The following is a 21,166-nucleotide window of genomic DNA, read 5'->3' as shown; positions in this document are numbered from 1 at the left end:
GCTAGGAAGGAGAAGAGGAAGAAGAAAGAGGAGGAGAAAGGAGGACCCCTTTTTGGCGCATTTGGAGAGGAAGGGGGAACCCACTTTGCAGGCTGGCAACCCTAAACAGCGGACAGGGTGCCTCTTGTGGCGAGTGGGGCGAGGAAGAGGGGAGCCTGGGCTACGTTGGGAGTGGGGGGTCGGACGCTAGGAAGGAGAGGAGGAAGGAGAAAGAGGAAAGAGGAGAAAGGAGGACCCTCTTTTGCGCATTTGGAGAGGCCCGGGGGGGGGGGGGAAGACCCACTTTGCAGGCTGGCAACCCTAAAAAGTGGGCAGGGTGCCTCTTGTGGCGAGTGGGGCGAGGACGGTGGGAGCCTTGGCTACGCTGGGAGGGGTGGGGGGAGGGGGGTCGGACTCCAGGAAGGAGAGGAGGAAGGAGAAAGAGAAGGAGAAAGGAGGACCCTCTTTTGCGCATTTGGAGAGGAAGGGGGGACCCACTTTGTAAGGCTGGCAACCCTAAAAAGTGGGCAGGGTGCCTCTTGTGGCGAGTGGGGCGAGGAAGGTGGGAGCCTGGGCTACGCTGGGAGTGGGGGGAGCGGACGCTAGGAAGGAGGGGAGGAAGGAGAAAGAGGAGGAGAAAGGAGGAGACGAGGAAGAGGAGGCGGCGCCGTGGAAAAAGCCAGCCTCCGCAGTCGGGAGGAGGAGGAAGGGGAGAGGAAGGCGGAGGCTGCTGCTGCGGAGGGCGACGCTTCGGCCTGGTGGGCCCCCTCCTCTGGCAAAGCCAACCCTAAGAGAGAAGGAGGGAGGGAAGGGGAAGGGAGGGAAAGGGAGCCTGCTTGGCTTTGTTTGTTTGCTTGGTTTTGCTACCCAGGATTTGACCTTCAGCAGCCAAGCGCCGGATCCTTCCACCATTCATTCCTCCGGCTGGGCGCCTCCTCTGCCTTTCCCCCCTCTGCAGCTTGGGAAGAGGAGGCGAAGAAGGGAAGGAGAAGCCAAACATCCAAGCAAGAGAGAGAGACACACACACGCGCGCACACACAGAGAGAAACCCGGCTTTGGAATCCGCCGCCAGGATCTCTCTCGAGCCTCGCCTCGCCTGGGTTGTTTGTTGTCGGCGTCGTTTGCAAAAGGGAGGCGCCTGGAGAGAGGGATTCACTCCGTATTTATTTGGCGTCTTCTGTCTTTATTTTTTCAGAGGGGGGTGTCTGTCATCCCTTTGCTCCCCTCTTCCTCCCTCCTCTTTCATATTTGGGAAGGAGCCTGGGAAAAAAGGAGGGGGAGACACACACACACACAGAGAAAGGGAGGCCAAGCCTTTTGCGCGCCGCGTCCCCTCCCTCCATTCATCGCCATTCCGCATTTGGGATTGCCAACAAAACGCCTCCAACCGAAGAGAAACAGGAAAAGGAGCCTTGAGAAAGGGGGTTCGGACCCTTTGAAGGACGCTTCATCCATCCCTGGGGCAAAAAAATTACAAAGACAGAGAAAGGCGTCAGAAAGAGAGGGAAACGCACCAAACCTCTCCAGAAACAACAACAACAAGAGCCTGCCTTCCACCTTACAATTGGAAGAAATATTGGATTGATTCTGTTTTTCACCCTCCATCCTTTTCCTGCATTTCTGCTAAAGGCTTTTGGGATTTTTTGGCCTTTTTGGAGGTTGTTTTGAAAAGGAAAAGGAAGGAGAAGCCGTGCGTAAAAGCAGGAGGCCCATTGCGCACAGGAGCAAAAGACCAAGCTACAGCCGTCCTCGGCTTGGAGGCGGCGAAGAGGGGCTCCGTGTTTGTGTTTTTCCTGTTTGTTTGTTTATTTGTTTGCTTGTGGGGGTGGGGCGGGAAAGGCAAGCCCGGCAGGAAGGAGGAGGAGAAGGAGAGGAAAAAAGATGGAGGTCGAAGATGCGGACTGTTTGCTCCAACGTGTGACATGTTTGCTGCTCCTGGATGACTGCAGGCGAGGCTGAGGCGCGCACAAACGCCAATCTTTCCTCCTCGGAAGAGAAAAGGGGCGAAGGACCCCTGTGTTGCCTCCCCAAAAGACTCCTTCCTCCCTTCCCTCCCCCCAAAAGTGGGGGACCCCGATAGAGGCAAGAACCAAGCGGGGAGGGAAACATCCAAGCCGTTTTTAGGACTCCAAAACGCCTCTCTTTCCCTCCTTTCCCCACAAGGAGGATTTGGCTTTTCCCCTCCCCACGAAGATCCTTCTTTTTGGGCAGGGGAGGGGAAGAAGAGTCCACGACTTCTCTGGAAATCTGTACATATTTATTAGTATTGTTATTATTTTCTCCCTCTTTTTGGACTTCCCGAAGGCCAGTTTTGTTCCCAACCCAGAAGGACAAAAAAGAGGAATGAAGTCTGGCGCTGGAGGAGGGTCCCTGACCTTATATGGGGGGCTTTTGGTGATCTTGACCACGTTTTGCTTCGGACCAGCAAATGGAAAAAGTGAGTGTTGATACGCATTTATTTACTTACTGTGTGTTTCTATACTGCTTTTCTAACCCCAGTCGGGGACTCAAAGCAGGTTTATGACATAATAATGGCAGAATTCAATGCCTAACATACATATAAAACCAAATCATCATAAAATCTAAACAAGAAACATAAAACTATGCATTGAAATCAATAAGACCATTAAACATAAGATATAAGCAACATTAGGAAATGAGGACATAGAATTAAAAACACCTAATATAAACATTAAAATCACACACACACATGTGTACTGTACATCAATAAGATCATTAAACATGAGATATAAATAACATTAGGAAATGAGGACATAGAATCAAAAACACCTAATATAAACATTAAAATCACACACACACGCGCACACACGTGTGTATTTATTTTAAACTCTATTGTGTCTCCTCCACCAGCAGTTGGGATTGAGCCCCAGAACTGATGAGAGGAGAAGTGGTTATAGTAGGCACTGGTAAACGTGCGCCCTCCAGGTATTTTGGACTCCCAACTCCCATAATTCCTAACAGCCTACTGATTGTTAGGAATTGTGGGAGTTGAAGTCCAAAACACCTGAATGGCCGAAGTTTGCCCATGCCTGGGCTGTAGGGTCACAAGGATTAGCAACCTGAACAACACTACAACAAAATGTAAGTGCTAAAATACCAAAGTCAAAATATAATCTGAATTTAAGATATTCAGGCAGAAATGAGAAAGGATAGCAGAGGATCATATGTTTTGAGAAATGGTAGATTTGCAGGAAGCCCAAAGGGTAGATTGAAAACAAATTGGATAAAGCAGGCATGGGCAAACTCCGGCCCTCCAGGTGTTTTGGACTTCAACTCCCACCTGTTAGGAAAGGTGAGAATTGGAGTCCAAAGCACCTGGAGGGCCGGAGTTTGCCCATGCTTGGATAAAGGAAAACAAGGAATTTATTTTAAAGATGCTTCTGGATTTCAGATCCTCCTTTTGCGCTTGGGAAAGACCTAATAGAAAGTGATCCATGTTTATATGTTTATCTTTCTGTATTTTTTTGCAAATAGTTTCCAGTTAAACCAGTGGTTTCCAATCTTTGGGCCTCTAGGTATTTTGGACTTCAACTCCCAGAAATCCCAGACAGCTTACCAGCTGTTAGGAAGTGTGGGAGCTGACGTCCAAAATACCTGGAGGCCCAAAGGTTGGGAACCACTGAGTTGAACCAACCCATTTGAGAAAACCTTTTTTAAAGGGTTGAGAGCTGTCTTGTCGGAGTTCATGCTATGATCCCACCTAATAATAATAATAGAAAAATATTGACAACCACCACCTATTACTGTTTAATCCAGCCACCTCTTCAAATTCCATGCTGCGTAGCAAACATTTTGAAAGGCTACAGAGAGGTATCCTTTCTTCTTTTCAGGCCCCTTCGATTAGAAAGATTGAAATCAACATCACAACAGCCAAGATCATCTTACAAGAAATAAAAAAAAATCTGGTTTCCAGCGAGGTTTCTATTTCTTAGGATGGGAGGGAGGCATGGTTACGAGAGGACTATTGCGTGAACCATAATACAGGCTTAAGGTTGTTTGGCTGCTGTGAGTGTTTGTGTGTGTGGATTACTGAAGTCTGGGAAGCCCAGCATTTGAACAGTTGTGAAAGGGATCTGTTTAGAGATCCTAGTGGTCTTTTTCTTTTTTCTTCCCTCCTTTTTCCCCTGTCCCACCCCAAGCCCACCTTTTATTGTCTTTTGTGTCCAAACAAGAGTTCCCTAGATTGAGGAATCGTGCTTTTGTGGCACTGGGCACATCCACTGCATCTACACTGTGAAATTAATGCAGCTTGAGACCGCTTGAACGGCTATGACTCACTGCTGTGGCATCCTGGGAGTTGTAGTTTGGTGAAGCTCCATCCTTCCTTAGGGGAGAAAGCTTCAAGTCCTTGCAAAATGACAATTCTCAGGAATCCATCCCATCCAGCTAGAGGAGTTCACGTGGTGTCAAACTTCATTCATTCTCCATGTAGATGCTCTCTCAGAGCCAGGCTTTATTGTAAAATCCCTCTCAAAGCCCAGGATTGCATAGGATAGAGCTGAAGAAGTGTCACTACTGCGCTGTAATTGTGTAGTGTGAACAGTATCTAGGAGTCTCATTGCGATCACAAAAAACATGCTATGCACCCTTGGGTTTATCTGCCCTTTCTGCCCATGTTGTTGTCCACTGAAAGGGGAAGGATCAGCCTCATACTGAGGTGTGCTGTACCAAGTTGTTTTCCACTCCAAGGGCATCCCATCAGGGGGTTTCCTATTTGCCCTGGCCTTCCTCTGAAAGAATGGGATTTGGCCAAGGTCCCCAAGGGCACATCTAGCACTATATAGTGTACTGCCATAACTTAAGACCATGGGATCTTGGGAGTTATAATTTAGAAATACCCCTCCTCCCTCCAAAGCACTGAAGATCTCCAAAAATGACAACTCCTTCCATTCTGTAACGTTGAGCCATGGCACTTCAAGTGGTGCCAAACCGCATTTATTGTACAGTGTAGATACAATTCGAGTGGGATTCCCTGTCTGATTGAAACCCATATTTCCAGAATCATGGTCCAACCCTTTGATCCCTCCACTGCCATATAAAATCCAGATTATCTGCTTTGAACTGGATTATATGGCAGTGTAGAAGGAGCCTTGCACAAAGTCGGCTTTTGCTACCTTTGATACTTACTGTGTTTCCCCGAAAATAAGACAGTGTCTTATATTAATTTTGCCCCCAAAGATGTGCTAGGTCTTATTTTCAGGGGGTGTCTTATTTTTCTATGAAGAAGAATTCACATTTATTGTTGAACAAAAAATGAACATTTATTATATACTGTACAGTAGTTGTCATCACAAACCAACATAACCAGACAAACTGTGAATCCTATCAAGAATTTCTTATTACTACCATTATTTCCATGTACAACTGGTATGTACATTTACCAATCCTGCATGCTCTGGTGTTCTGTTTGGCAGGCGCTAGGCATGCTTCCAAACAAAAACTTTGCTAGGTCTTACTTTAGGGGGAGGCCTTACATTTAGCAATTCAGCAAAACTTCTACTAGGTCTTATTTTTCGGGGATGTCTTTCCAATGTTTGGTTTAAATGTGTATGTTTATCCCCACAATTCTGTTTATCTTGGTTCTAATGGAATTGGTTGATGTGCTTCTCTTTGTGGGGGGGAGCCTTTGGTTTTGAAATGGTTGCACATAAACATGCCCAGCTTTGCAATGAATGAAGCTATCTGTGTTGGGAGTGTGGAGCCAGAGAAAGGGGAAGGGGCTGTTATTGGTTTCCATTTACACTCCTCCCTCCGCTCTGTTTTCTTCCCAGGCAGGAGTGGGCTTTCCTTCCTCCGCCAACCATTTTAACTCTTGTCCTTTGCCTTCTCTGCCTCCCAAGGCTTGGGAGATTTCTCTCCTTGTGTGTATAATGCAGAGAGGGGATTTGTTTTCAAGTTATAGTAACTCTGGACGCTACTGTTTGCTAACCTATATGGCCAAAGGGATCATAATTTGGTGACTGGAAAGGAAAAGGGAAGACAAGACGCTTCCTTTGTTCTGTTTCGTGGCAAAGAGTGCCTGTTTTTATGAGTAACATGAAAAGTTTATTTGGTTTCCCATGTCCACAGAGCCTTGATGGAACCAGTCGTGGCAACGATCGGAGGGCTAGAAAGAGATTGTTTTGTTTCTATAATAAGATCAATTCTAATGTAGGGTCTCAAGAGGCTTGTTTTTCTGTGTGTTTCCCTTTGGGAAGCAGAGCCATGGCAAACATTTGCCTTTAGGGCATTGGGGCCTTATGTTTCCGAAACCATTTCCTTGTCTAAATCAAGACACGCAAATAAGATAAGACCCTTTCCCCCCAAAAGTAGGACCAACACTAGATCCAGCACTAGATTCTCCTTTATAGCATTGGAGAGGAGTGAGAAATCAGCAGGTAAACAAGTCTTGGTGCGTATTCTAATCCTGTACACATCTACTCACCCATATAAGCCTCCTTAAGACTTATTCCCATTAAGATTGCAGCCTCGGTGCCGGAAAAGAACACATTCGTGTCTGGTGTGCATTCGGAGTGTTTGGTAATAAGTTGTTTTCTGAACAGGGTTTCGTTTTTTACTGTATGGATTGATTCCCATTACACGAATCTGGAGTTGCATTTGAACGATGCGCGAAATATTAATCATTTTTCAAGGGAGCAGCCTTTCAGCTGCATGTCCTCCATAGTAAACAAAATAAAAATATAGCCGGACCCTTTCAATTCAGTTTGGAAACACACAACAGCATGTGTTGTCTTTTTCATGGTCCTTCCTCGTGTTCAGAAAAGAAATAGTCTCTGAAATTGCAACTCCTTATTGCCACTCCCCACCGTAGTGAAAGAAACATCTAGTCTTTAATTTTTATGTGATTAAAAAAAAAAACCCAGAGAAATGTGTCATAGCTTAACATGCTCTTCCATTTTCGGTCATAAAAAGGCATGCCTTCCTAAATAGGAATACACAAGCATTGGGAACCATGCTAATGCGGGGAGGCTGTGTCTTGTGTTGTGAACCGTCAATTAATATCCTCGTAAAAGGACTAGATTTTTATTTTTGTTGGCAAAATACTGATTAGAATACAAATCTGGAAAGAGGATTTAAGGTTGATGCTCTCCCAGAAAAAGTCACCTTTGCTTGAGTGCCTTGATTCAGATGAATGGCACTGGGGCCAAATACTTGTAAAGCAGGCATGGGCAAACTTGGGCCTTCCAGGTGTTTTGGACTTCGACTCCCACAATTCCTAACAGCCGTAGGCTGTTAGGAATTGTGGGAGTCGAAGTCCAAAACACCTGGAGGGCCCAAGTTTGCCCATGCCTGCTCTAAAGGCATCTCTGATCCTGAAGCTAAGCAGGGTCAGCTCTGGTTAGTACTTGGATGAGAGACCACCAGCAAATATCAGAGAAAGGAACTGGCAAAAGTACCTTTGAGAATTCCTTGCTCATGAAAATCCATCCAAATGGATAGGGTCACGATAAGAAAACCTGGTGAAATTCACATGAACAGACACACCAATGAGAGCCAAACAGTAGAGTCTTGCTTATCCAACATAAACTGGCTGGCGGAACGTTGGATAAGCAAAAATGTTGGATAATGAGGGATTAAGGAAAAGCCTATTAAACATCAAATTACATTATGATTTTACAAAATAAGAACCAAAACATCATGTTTTACAACAAATTGATAGAAAAAGCAGTTCAATACACGGTAATGTTATGTAGGAATTGCTGTATTTATGACTGTAGCACCAAAACATTGCAATCTATTGAAAACATGGACTACTAAAAGGCAGACTGCGTTGGATAATACAGAACGTTGGATAAGCGAAGGTTGGATAAGTGAGACTCTACTGCCGCAGGTTCCTTCTACATTTTGGAGAAAAAGGCCCTAAATTTGAATTCTCTTGGTTTGATTCTATTGTTCTTTCGAAAGCAGCCGTCCCTTGTCCAGATCTTGTTGCCTTTCGTGAGTCTCGGAGAGAGCTAGTGTGTTTGTCGAAGGCTTTCATGGCTGGAATCACTGGGTGGTTGTGCATTTTCAGGCTGTATGGCCATGTTCCAGAAGCATTTTCTCCTGACGTTTCACCCAAATCTATGGCAGGCATCCTCAGAGGTTGTGAGCTAGTGTGTTTGCCCAAAAAGTGTGCCATAACTTGGGTTAGATTGCTATCTGACGATGCTTAGCAAAAAAGAAAAAGAAACCCTTGTAGCTATAATTACTTGTGTGTGTTTCTGTGTGTAGTATCAACATTGATATCTCTTAATGTGCCCGCTGATAAAGCAAATACGGTTGTGAGTGAGTGGATTGGGCAATTCTGTGTGTGATTTAGATACCGGAACGGAGAGCGGTTTCTGTGCGGAGCCGGTCAGGGATCTGGATGATGAACGCACCACGTATTTCTTCAAGGGGTTATTATGTCAAGGAGTCTCGAATGAGACGTATACATGTTTGGTTTCTAAATAAAGGGCTGCAGGATTCATAGGATACAATGGGGATTGTGTGGTTTTTTTACCTATATAATAAGTGGAAGGGATTTATTATGAAAGTGCAAGGGAGGAAATGCTATCAGCTCAGAAAAAAGAGTTAAAGTTATTTCTTTTAATAGAAAGAATGACAAAGATAGGACTAAGCTTTGAGATTATGGCACCAAAACCAAAATAGAATTGGTTCTGAAAAAACAAGACAATGCAGTATTATTAAACTAGCATCTGCTTTGAGTTAGAAGGCAACTGTATTTGAGACTGAGGCATCTACATTGTAGAATTAATGCGGTTTTGACACCACTTTAATGAAGGTATCACAGTGTTATGGTATCTTGGGATTTGTCGTTTGGCAAGGCACCATCATTCCTTTGTGGACCTGATAGAACTACAACTCCCAGGATCCCATAGCCTTGAGTCATGACACGTGAAGTAGGATCAAACTACATCCATTCTACAATGTAGATGCACCCTTAGTCCATGAAAAGGATCATTCCAACAAGTGGGATCAAACATTAATTCTACACTGTAGATGCACGTTGAGAACAATTATGCCATTCCACGTGGTGGGGTTCCATCCTGGGATTTATAGTTTCCTAAGCTACTATAGGAGCCCCCAGTAGCACAGCGGATTAAACCGCTGAGCTGCTGAACTTGCTGACCGAAGGTTGGTGGTTCGAATCCAGGGAGTGGGGTGAGCTCCCTCTGTTAGCCCCAGCTTCTGCCAACCTAGCAGTTTGAAAACATGTAAATGTGAGTAGATCAATAGGTCCTGCTTTGGTGGGAAGGTAGCGACGCTCCATGCAGTCATGCTGGCTACATGACCTTGGAGGTGTCTACGGACAACGCCAGCTCTTTGCCTTAGAAATGGAGATGAGCACTAACCCCCAGAGTTGGACATGACTGGATTTAATGTCGGGAAAACATTTACCAAAGCTACTATAAGATCTCTAATAATTTATCAGAGGAACATACAAGACAACTTCAGAGATCCTTGCTGGACTTTTACAAATGTCAGGATTCCCTAGGAAGGGGGTCGTGGCAATGAAAGAGGTATCAAATTGCTCAAAATTGTGCCGTGCGGATACAGCCGGAGATGCCCTGGGAATTCAACAGTGGGAATGAGTTTTTCTGTGTGACTTTTCTGCAGTTGAAAGTTCGACTGCACTGGCTCCTTAAGAATGACTTTTCTAGGATATTTGCAAGTGGTTTAAATAGAATCGGTTGTTCTTTCAAGTTGTTACTGACATTGTCGCCGTATTATAGGTTTGTTTTTTTGATAAGATTTGTTCGGAGAAAGTTTGTGTTTGCCCTTGACTTCCTCTGTGGCTGAGAGAGTGTGACTCTCAAGTTCTCCCAGTGGGTTTCCATGGCCAATTGAGGATTTGAACCCAGTCATGGTCCAGGATCCGAATATTTAAATCTTTTTGGCTCTCAAATAGAAGGATTTGCTAAATTCAGCTGGCAAGAAATGAGCAGACCATTAGATGCTTGACCTTCAAAGGGAGAATTTTTTTTAAAAGAGATAATAACTTCTGAGATATTTTAATTGGATTGCTGTGGAGACAGACAATTGCCACAGATGACTGGGGTGCATCTACACTGCGGAATTATTGCTGTTTGACACCGCTTGACGTGCCATGGCTTAATGTTATGGAATCCTGGGAATTGTAGTTTTATAAGCATTTGTTGCCAAAGACTGATGGTGCCTTAGCAAACTACAATTCCCATGATTCCATAGCATCGAGCCATGACGATTCTGTTGTTGATGTTGTTGTTGTAATACCCTGCTTCTTCTCTTCCAAAGGAGATTCAAAGCAGCTAACACTAAACATCATACAATATGTACATTCAAACCCCAGAGCATACAAGTATGAAAATAGTATTAGACACGTGAATTAAAATACAGAATTAAAACTATTTAAAAACCTGTTAAGCTACATGAAGCAAAGGCAATAGGAGTTTGCTATAATAATAGATAGGTTTGAAAATTCATAAGAAGAGGTGGATGGATTTCCATTTCTAATATTCTGGAGACTGGAGTTATTTTATTATGACACAGCGAACAAGATAGATATGCTGGATTTCTTATCACAAAATCACAAGTCGAACACTTCCCAAGTGTCTAGGACTGTGTGATGTATTTTTGGATGATGCGTGCAGATCCCAGTAGGGTGGCCTTTTGCAGTTGGCAGATTGTGATTTTGTCAATGTCTATTGTTTCCAAATGCCGGCTGAGATCTTTTGGCATGGCACCCAGTGTGCCCATCACCACCGGGACCACCTGCACTGGTTTCTGCCAGAGTCTTTGCAGTTCAATCTTGAGGTCCTGATAGCGGCTGAGTTTTTCCTGTTGTTTTTCGTCAATGCGACTGTCACCTGGGATGGCGACATCAATGATCCAAACCTTTTTCTTTTCCACAACTGTGATGTCTGGTGTATTGTGTTCCAGAACTTTGTCAGTCTGGATTCGGAAGTCCCACAGTATCTTTGCGCGTTCATTTTCCACAACCTTTGCAGGTTTGCAATCCCACCAGTTCATGGTACTTGAGGCATAGGTTCCAATGAATCATTTGGGCCACATAGTTGTGCCTCTGTTTGTAGTCTGTCTGTGCGATTTTCTTACAGCAGCTGAGGAGATGATCAATGGTTTCGTCGGTTTCCTTGCAGAGTCTGCATTTTGGGTCATCAACTGATTTTTCGATCTTGGCCTTAATTATCTTTGTCCTGATGGCTTGCTCTTGGGCTGCAAGGATCAGGCCTTCTGTCTCCTTCTTCAGTGTCCCATTCGTGAGCCAGAGCCAGGTCTTCTCCTTATCAGCTTTTCCTTCAATTTTGTCATGGAACTTTCCATGCAATGTTTTGTTGTGCCAGCTGTCAGCTCTAGTTTGTAGTGTGGCTTTCTTGTACTGGTTTTTTTTTTCTGCTGTGCTTTGAGGAGTTTCTGATTTTTGACTTCAATCAAAGCAGGTTCTTCACTTTGCTTTACATATTCTGCCAGGGCATGTTCTTCTTCTTTGACTATTTGTTTTATTTGTAAGAGTCCTCTGCCTCCTGATCTTCTAGGCAGATATAGCTGGTCAACATCACTGCGAGGGTGCAGTGAATGATGAATGGTCATGAGTTTTCTTGTTTTTCTGGAGTTATTATTATTATTATTATATATTACCAGCTTCTCTTCAAAGGAGACTCAGAGTGGCTCACGCTAAACATCTCACAAAAGCATACAAACATTAAAATAGAATGAGATAAAATACATAATTAAAACCTTTTAAAAATCTTTTAAACACAGGCAGATGGATATGTCTTAGTTGGAACTTTGGATTGTTTTGCAACCTAATGTATGCGGTGTATTTCTGAGATTGGAAAATGATTTAGGATTTTTAAAAAACTAGGTGCTAAAGTGGGGTTTTGCCAGAAGTATAGGAGAGCTTGGAGAAATTCTTAGCAGATGGAGAATGGATGGGTTTCTGTTTCTGTTGTTCTGTTGGCTGCAACAAGGGAAATGGATATGACTTCCTTTGCCATGGGATGGCTTTTGCTTTCTCTCTTTCCCTGCTTGGCTCATCCTAAGGGAAGTTTGGCAAAACTATGGTAGGATTTGGATTCAATTCTTGCAAATGCTTTGGCTGAGCAGAGAACAGAAAGTATGGGTTTGCCCCGAACTTCATCCATTTGTTGAGAGAATGGATTTCGTCATCAAGATCTGAGATCTATCCAGAACTTTGCGCCATGTTTATCCACTTCCTTTAAAAAGAAGAGTAGTATTGCAGACGCCCCGACACACACATTCTTGTGGTTATGGTTTTTGAGGCAATAAAAAGATATGTACTAAATACACACAAGCATTTCTTCTTTTTGTCAGCAGTTGGAAAGCCAGTCCCTCTGAGTGTTCAGCTCATGTTGTTGTTCGCAGTGTAAACAATGTTAAGAATATATATATATATATATATATATATATATATATATGTAAACATTTTGGCTTGCTCTCTAGTAAGTGCTTCTAGAGTGAGCCAGCATGATGTCATGGCTTGAGCATTGGGCTATTGCATGATTCTGGAGATCAGGGTTTGAGAGTCACACACTCTCAGCCTCAAGGCAATTCCGAAGCTTATTTGAACGAATCGCGCCAAGCAAAGCTGTGATAGGTTTGCTTTAAGGTTGCCGTGAGTATGAAACAACTTGGAGGCACGCAACAACGTGATTATGGCACAATTGGCACTTTAAACAACAGTAAACAGTTCTTTTTCACTTAAACCATAGAATTGGAAGAGACCCCAAAGGCCATCCAGTCCAACCCCCTTTTTGCCATGTAGGAAAAGCACAGTCAAACCACTCCTGACAGATGGCTATCCAGCCTTTGTAATAATAGTAATAATAATAAAAATAATAGCAGCAACCCCATGGACCATCCAGTTCAACTCCCTTCTGCCGTGCAGAGAAAGCACAATCAAAACACCCCCAACAGATGGCCATCCAGCCTTTGTAGTAGTAGTGATGATGATGATGATGATAGCAGCAGCAGCAGCAACAACCCCAAAGGCCATCCAGTCTAACCCCCTTCTTTCTGCCATGTAGGAAAAGCACAATCAAACCATTCCCGACAGATGGCCATTCAACCTTCATAATAAGAATACTACTAACACTAATAGGAGCAAGCCCAGAGGCCATCCAGTCCAGCCCCCTTTATTTCGCCATGCAGTAAAAGCACCATCAAACACCCCTGACAGATGGCCATCCAGCCTCTGCTTCAAAACCTCCAGAGAAGGGAGGATTCTGATCCTGTCTTCTGGAGTATTTTCTATTTCTACCAATTTGATGTCACCTGTGAATTTGATAAGCGTACTACCTATTTGCTACAAAATGCGAAATATGTTTCCTAGAGAGATGGGCACCTTTTACCGCTGCCTATCTTTCTACCTTTTATCTTTTTTAACGGTGCTCCATGCAGTCATGCCAGCCACATGACCTTGGAGGTGTCTACGGACAACACCGACTCTTCAGCTTAGAAATGGAGATGAGCACCAACCCCCGGAGTCAGACATGACCGGACTTAACATCAGGGGAAACCTTTACCTTACTATCTTTCTACATGGGGGGGGGGGGGGTGTTCCTATCCAAGCCACAAAACTTCCTAAGCGATCTTTGAAGCCTCTTTTTCAATACTATGTGTGCAATAAAGCATCCCATCAAACACTGAGGTCTTCTCAAGGCTGGAATAATATGAAAATTTTCGCAGAACATTTGGGACCAGGTTGTTTGAGTGGCACCGAACGTGCTGATCTGTCCTCGTGCAACGCGTCGGCGGTGGATGTGCGGAGCATTTCTGAACATGGCGAATGCAAATGTGGGCGGTTTGTGGATGCTTTTATAGCCCTCTCTTTTGTGGAATGCTTTGGGGAATGCTTCCCACTAAGTGCGCATAGGATCGGAGATGTGGTTTTGTAGGATTAGAAGATAGCTTCCAGTCAAAAGACCCTTCAGAATTCGGGACGGACTGGGGAACCCTTCAAGGAAAGGCATGGCTAAAGCACTCCTGACAGATGGCCATATAGCGCCTCTCAATGAAGGAGATTGCACCGGACTCTCCCAGGCAGCGTATTCCATTGCAAAGAGACGACTCAGAGATTTGGAAAAGTTTACTGCTTTTGAAGCACTTAATTTTGGTTTTAGAGCTCCAGTTGAGGAAGGTACACTGCCTTCTGGGTTAGTGCAGGGATCTTATTGTCCTTTAAGAAGACAATGGCTGGAACATCGGGTGCCTCGATCACACATAGTACAGCTGCAGTTTGCTTCCTATTAGCCACATAAATGATATCGGCAATAAACCTCCCATGCTAACACTTTAACTAGGAGCTGGCACATTTTCCCTGAGAACGTATCCAGAGCAGGAGCGGCAATAAGGAGTTGACAAGCCAGATAATAATTGTGCTAGTTTAATTTAGTAGTTTTCGGATGCATCTACTCCAGGGGTGTCCAAACCTTTTATACTGTGGTCACCAGTGCTGGCGGGACACATATTATGGGTTTATATGACAGGCTGCGGGCCGGTGGAAATTTCAACATGGGCTGGACTTTGCACATGCATGATCTACACTGTAGAATTAACGCAACTTGGCTCTACTTTAACTGCTAGGGTTCAGTGCTATGGAATCCTAGAAGATGTAGTTTGGGTGAGGCATTAACTCTCTGTGTCAGAGAAGGCTGGGGGCCTTGTAAAGCTAGAACTTGGATGGTTCCATAGCATTGAGCCATGGAAGCTAAATTGGGACCAAACTGCATTAATTCTATGGCAATGATGGGCAACCTTTTGCGCTTGGTGTGTCAAAATTCACCAAAAAACCTAGCATGACTTGGGTGGTGTGTCACTTTGAGAAAAAAACCCATATTTTCACAATATATATAGTTTAAATAACAAAAATATATAATTGTAATATATAACTGTATTTAATAAATCAAAAACTATTTACTATCATTATTTCTATGTACAACAATCTATGGTACCCCTGATTTCTCTCTATTGTAGTTTCAATGTAGTCATGAATAATGAATAATACAATAATAATATAATAGCAATAATATAATATACTACAATAATAATAGAATAATAATAGAATGAAAGTATGTGTGTGTGTGTGTGTGTGTGTGTGTGTGTGTGTATATATATATATATATATATATATATATATATATATATATATATATATGTAATGTGCATCATTCCCATGGAGTAAACAACAAAACCACTGGACCAAATCACACCAAATTTGGCCACAAAAAAGTCATCCAATGAATCTGCATGCGGCAGCGTGCCAGCAAAAATGGCTAGGCGTGTCAGTGCTGACACGCGTGTCATAGGTTGGCCATCACTGTTCTATGGTGTGGTAACATGTGGATCTCTTTACCTTTCTGTGCCTTCACATTCAACAGGGAGGGGGGAAAAAAAGCTTAACCGAGATTCAAAGCATGCTTTGCTTGCCCTTGAAGCTTTATTTTTCAAGTGTCTATTTTTTTTTTAGGATTAACGCATTACGTTTTTCCTAGAAATCAAGGAGTTAATACTAGCAATAATAGTTGTAAGTCACGTGGGTCATTTTGTGCAGTGGGCATTGCATTCAGTGATTTCGCTTCCGATGCCATGGCCGCAAATAGCAAAGAGCGGAGCATTTGCGGAGGCCGTTATCATGTACAAACGTTTTATTGATGCCACAGCAAACGGAGAGCGATAGTCTTGTTGACTTAGAAGTGTGAATTGAGATTGTGTCTCAAACTGACGGTGACTTTTCCTACTACTGTGTTGATATTTTGAAATTTGCTCTTGTTTGAAAGGCGAGGCAGAACCTTTCCCCCGTTTTGGGTTGGTGAGAGCGAGTTGCCGAGAGAGCCTCATGCAGTTTGATGGGCTTGTTGATGCCCATCAGTAAACATAGCACCGGCCTTCTGGGCTCCTTCCTATCTTGACTGTTTGAACAGTCCTGCTATTAAAACCAAACACAAAGCAGCGGCAGTCTTGGGTTTTAAGCTTCCTTGATGTTAAGACAACTCTTTTACAGCCCTGGTAGTCAGGACTGCCTTGTGACCTCTGCTCCAGTTGCCAAGAATCATGGAGAGTTGACTCTAAAAGTCTCCACTCTCAGAACGGTGTATCCTGGAGACCTTGGTAGGATTTGCTGGGACTTTGCATGCAAAATGTGTCTTCTCTAAGCAAGGATTTGGCTCTGTTGTAGTACATTTCCACTTAAGAGAAGGAAGGGTGTCCGAATCAGCTCTCTACCCATGGAGCTGATCTAGATTAATGTGTGCCAGATCTGCTTGATGCAAATCATGTTGACCAAAGTTGTTATAGAATAATAGAGTTGGAAGAGATGCCATGGACCATCTAGTTCAACTCCTGCCATGTAGGAAAAGCACAAAGCACCTGGACCTATGGTCATCTGGCCTTTGTTTCAAAGCCTCCAAGGAAGGGAGTTTTCTCCAGACTCTGTAGCAGAGAGTACCACCACTGAACAGCTCTTCTTATAGTCAGGATGTTTTTCCTAAGGTTCAGGTGGCATCTCCTCTCCTGTGATTTGAACCCACTCCGAGGCAGAGAGTTCCACTATTGAACAGCTCTTGGGGATCCATCTCACCCAGTATATTCTGTTTTTGTATTACAGTAGAGTCTCACTTATCCAAGCTAAATGGGCCCGCAGAAGCTTGGATAAGCGAATATCTTGGATAATAAGGAGGGATTAAGGAAAAGCCTATTAAACATCAAATTAGGTTATGATTTTACAAATTAAGCACCAAAATATCATGTTTTACAACAAATTTGACAGAAAAAGCAGTTCAACACAGTAATGTTATGTTGTAATTACTGTATGTATGAATTTAGCACCAAAATATCACGATATATTGAAAACATTAACTACAAAAATGGCTTGGATAATCCAGAAACTTGGATAAGCGAGGCTTGGATAAGTGAGACTCTACTGTATTGCCATTTGGCAGCTGGTACAGGTTGACAAAGGCAAGGACAAACAGACTGAAGGATAGATTTTATACTAGACTTGTGGCTATGTTGAACTATGGTTTCGCATTGATGTGGCATTGGGTGCTGTGTGACAGTGGTGGAAATTCAGAGGAATGAGTGTGTTTACTGGTGTGTTCAGGGGAAGGCATGTTGTTTTGTTGTGCACTAGCAGCATGACAAAATTCTATAGAAGCTATCCTTTTCTATTCATATGGTCAGGAAGTTCTTCATAATTTTCATTGGAATCACCTTTTCTGTCATTTGAACCCATTGCTTCTAGTCCTAGTCTCTAGGGTAGCAGAAAACAAGCCTTGTTCCCCCCTCCTTATGACACCCTTTCACATATTTATACAGTACTCTCAACCTTCTCTTCTGAGGCTTCTCTTCTGAGGCAGTTTTTTAAGATGCTCCTCAAAGGGATTTATGGTCTCCAAATCATTCACCATTTTAGTTGCCCTCCTCTGGACACCTTCCAGCTTGGAGTCAGTATCGCTTTTGAATTGTTGTGTCCAGAATTGGACACAGTGTGAATCCAGGTGAAGAGGTCTGACCAGAGCAGAATAGAGAGGCACCATGACTTCCCTCGACACTAGATTCCTTCTGATGCATCCCAAAATCCCATTGGCCTTTTCAGCTGCTGCATCACACTCTTGGCTCTTGCTCATCTTGTTGTCCACAAAGACTCCAAGATATTTTTGACATGGACTTTTGTGGAGCCAGGTGTCCCCCGTCCTGTAACTTTGCATTTCCTTGTTTCTGCCTAAGTGTCGTATCTTACATTTGTCCTTGTTGACATTCATTTTGTCAGTTCTACGTTGCTCTGAGTTCTCCCTCAGAATTTGGAGCAAACTATGACTTTGGGACCATATAAACTGTTGGCCGGATCTGAGACTGAACCAGCCACAACTGTTTTCATGGCCATTCCATGTTTCCAAGGGGGTTGGGGTCTAAACCAGGGCTCCGTAAAATTTTTCCACTTGTGACCTCTTTTACATGACCCCAGGTATATAGCAAACATTTAGTGATAGCAAAATCAGCATTTTGCAAGGCTTGCTAAACAGGCTGATTTTTTTTTTGATGAAGTACAGCTGAAGTATCTTCTGCAGAGTCCACTGTAAACACTGTGGAACGGATTTGCGTCAATGCCTAAAACAGTCACTAGGTGGTGTTCATAAAACTTTCACTCTTCCCAAATTTGTTGGGAACCCAACATTGAGCTCAAAAGGGATGTCATTTGAGGTCAGGACTCACAGTTTAAGAAGCCCTGCTGATCTGGCCTGATCTGATATTGACCATGCTGAATTGACTCAGTGTAGATCCATCTGAGCTGTCGTGTCCAATAATTTAGGACTAATGCAGATTATATTCCATTTGGAAACTTTGGAACTAAGGTGAAATTAACTGTTTGTGCTTCAGGTAAAGAGCGCATAATATCTTTCCCTTGTTGTTTTTAAATCTCAGTTAAGAACACTACTTTTCCAAAGCTTTGGAAATTTTAGTGCAATATTATTTAATAATATGGCTGCTTGTGTTGATCTGATGTTTGGGACGGTCTATTGCAAGCTGCCTTTTCAGATGAGGGCCTTATCTGTAGGCTTTCAAGGTGAGTATCGCTATAGAAAAGGAAAGAATGACAACATGAAGACAAAACGAGTACTTTATTGAACGGAGGCAACCAAGGCCCAATTGCGCCTGTATCTTGGTTGGTTGGTTTTGCATTGAGATATGACGTCAATCTTGAAGGTGGGTGTTCATAATGGAGCTGTCGTTCCCCATACATGCTTTTTGGAAGAAATAATGACTTAGACAAGAGCAACTTTTTGACGTTTGGAAACTCAAAAGTATTTGGCAGAATTGACACAGCCTGCTATCCTTCTGATATTTTGAGTACGGAAGAATTCTGCACATTCACAGATGGAGTTTCCCCCTCTTTTTTTTTTTTTACAAAGCTCTTTATAAGGTGCCACATGTTTGTCGAGGTCTTTTCACTTTGGCCTTTCCTCCCTCCCTCCCTCCCCTTCTCCTCTCGACAACAATGGGATTCCAATAAGGAATGGAATATTTTGACTTCATAGGTAATGGAGGAAAAAGTTGGCCCCGGTGTAATCTCGTTGATTGATGTTGCTGTTTTGGCAACTCCTGCAAAAATATACAACCTGTTCTTTGATGGATGAGGCCCTGGGTATTTGTGTGTGTTTATCCTTTCTAAGGTCACAAGAGTATCCTCTTGGAGGGGTAAAAAAACACCTTGTACTGTAAGAATTGAGTCAGGAATGTACTCTGCAGCTTCCTTAGTTTCCCTTTGAGGGGTGAGTTGTGGATGAAAAATACTTTGGATTTCTGAAATTCCTAACTCTCTAGCTGTATGGCAATGCTGATTTATTCATGGGTGTTCCTCTGCCCTTTAGGCGCCTTTTTCCTTTCACTTTTGAGATCGACAAGGCTGACAATTCGGATAGAGACTAAGGAAGAGATTTGGATGCTGTCACTTACATGTATTGGACTCTTGATTCTGGGAGATTCTGGTCAGGTCAACTTTGTCTCAGCTTCAGAGGAAAGGCAAAAGGAAACCTCTAAAGACGTCTTGTAAAGGAAAGCTCACAATTGTTTCATCTTAGGGTTGCTATTAGTTGGAAACAACTTGAAGGCACTCAACAACAACAGGAGTGCATAGCTAGCATTATGGGAACAGCGGAGTAATATAGCTGTAGATTCTGGTTTGAGGAAAACTGCTCTCTTCAGTTGACAGTGTAACAAGGAAATAATAATAATAAACAGACAGACTACAAACAGAGGCACAACTACGTGGCCCAAATGATTCATTGGAACTTATGCCTCAAGTACCACCTTCCAGCAGCAAAGAACTGGTGGGATCACAAACCTGCAAAAGTATTGGAAAATGAACACGCAAAGATACTGTGGGACTTCCGAATCCAGACTGAGAAAGTTCTGGAACACAACACACCAGACATCACAGTTGTGGAAAAGAAAAAGGTTTGGATCATTGATGTTGCCATCCCAGGTGACAGTCGCATTGATGAAAAACAACAGGAAAAACTCAGCCGCTATCAGGTCCTCAAGACTGAACTTCAAAGACTCTGGCAGAAACCAGTGCAGGTGGTCCCGGTGGTGATGGGCACATTGGGTGCCGTGCCAAAAGATCTCAGCCGGCATTTGGAAACAATAGACATTGACAAAATTACGATCTGCCAACTGCAATAGGCCACCCTGCTGGGATCTGCACGCATCATCCGAAAATACATCACACAGTCCTAGACACTTGGGAAGTGTTCGACTTGTGAATTTGTGATAAGAAATCCAGCATATCTATCTTGTTTGCTGTGTCATAAAATAATAATAATAATAATAATAATAATAATAATAATAGTAATATTCCTTACCTGACTCTCTTACAGTTCAAATCTATTGGTCTTTGTGTGTGCCATGACAATAGCCACTTCTGAGATGCTGGTGGCCTTGGAAACATGTGTTGAAATGATGGATGAGATTTGACTTAATTCTCTCGTCTCCATGCCAGCTTTCATTTAAGAAAATGTTAGCATCCTTCATGGTAAAAACTAACCTAAAAGATGATGAGGGTAGCAGTAGAATCACTAGTAATTTTCAGGGCCATTCTCTAAAATAATAATAATAATAATAATATATTTAATAAAATATAAAATATATTTATTTGTACCCCAGTTTATCTCCCTCGAAGGGCATTCAAAGCAGCTGTTGTTGTTATTGTTGTTGATGTTTTTCCATCCTTTCCTGAGTCCTGGACTCAGAACCACATTACAGAAGTTAAAAGAGACAAAATATATTTTTAAAAATCCATGATACAAAAGTTTAAGACTATCTGATGTAGACATTTCTATACCTGATAGTGTCTATAGCTGCTATGAAAGGATCAGAAGGTGGGAAATGACCCTAGGAAGTGCATTCTAGATCCTGGGAGCAACTACTAAGAAGACATTGTCCTTATTCCCCTGGAAGTACTAGTGAGGGTCCAGAAATGTCTAAAATATTATTATTGACGTCAAATAAGGTCCTCAAATAACGGATATGAGTTAGCAACTAGGAAATGCCTGGGTGAATCTATTGTGCAATGTAGTGGTTTGAACATTGGACTACAACTCTGGAGAAGAAGTTTCAGATCTCTACTTGGCCATGAACATTCATCAGGTCTCTTTGAGGCAGG

General features: G+C 43.0%; 1 protein-coding gene across 1 annotated transcript in view; it reads left to right on the top strand.

Annotated features, from left to right (window-relative positions):
- Nucleotides 1-807: 807 nt before the first annotated feature.
- The window catches only part of igf1r (insulin like growth factor 1 receptor), a 193,485-nt gene continuing 173,126 nt past the window's right edge, over nt 808-21,166 (top strand). Inside the window, exon 1 of the mRNA XM_003226491.4 lies at nt 808-2,416. Within this exon, the coding sequence (XP_003226539.3) occupies nt 2,323-2,416 (94 nt within the window). The 5' untranslated portion in view covers nt 808-2,322. The remainder of the gene's footprint in view (nt 2,417-21,166) is intronic.

This window comes from Anolis carolinensis, unplaced genomic scaffold, assembly GCF_035594765.1.
Source record: "Anolis carolinensis isolate JA03-04 unplaced genomic scaffold, rAnoCar3.1.pri scaffold_11, whole genome shotgun sequence".
Classification (NCBI taxonomy): domain Eukaryota; kingdom Metazoa; phylum Chordata; class Lepidosauria; order Squamata; family Dactyloidae; genus Anolis; species Anolis carolinensis.
The sequence above is the reverse complement of the archived record's forward strand: the minus strand, read 5'-3'. Positions and strand labels throughout refer to the sequence as shown.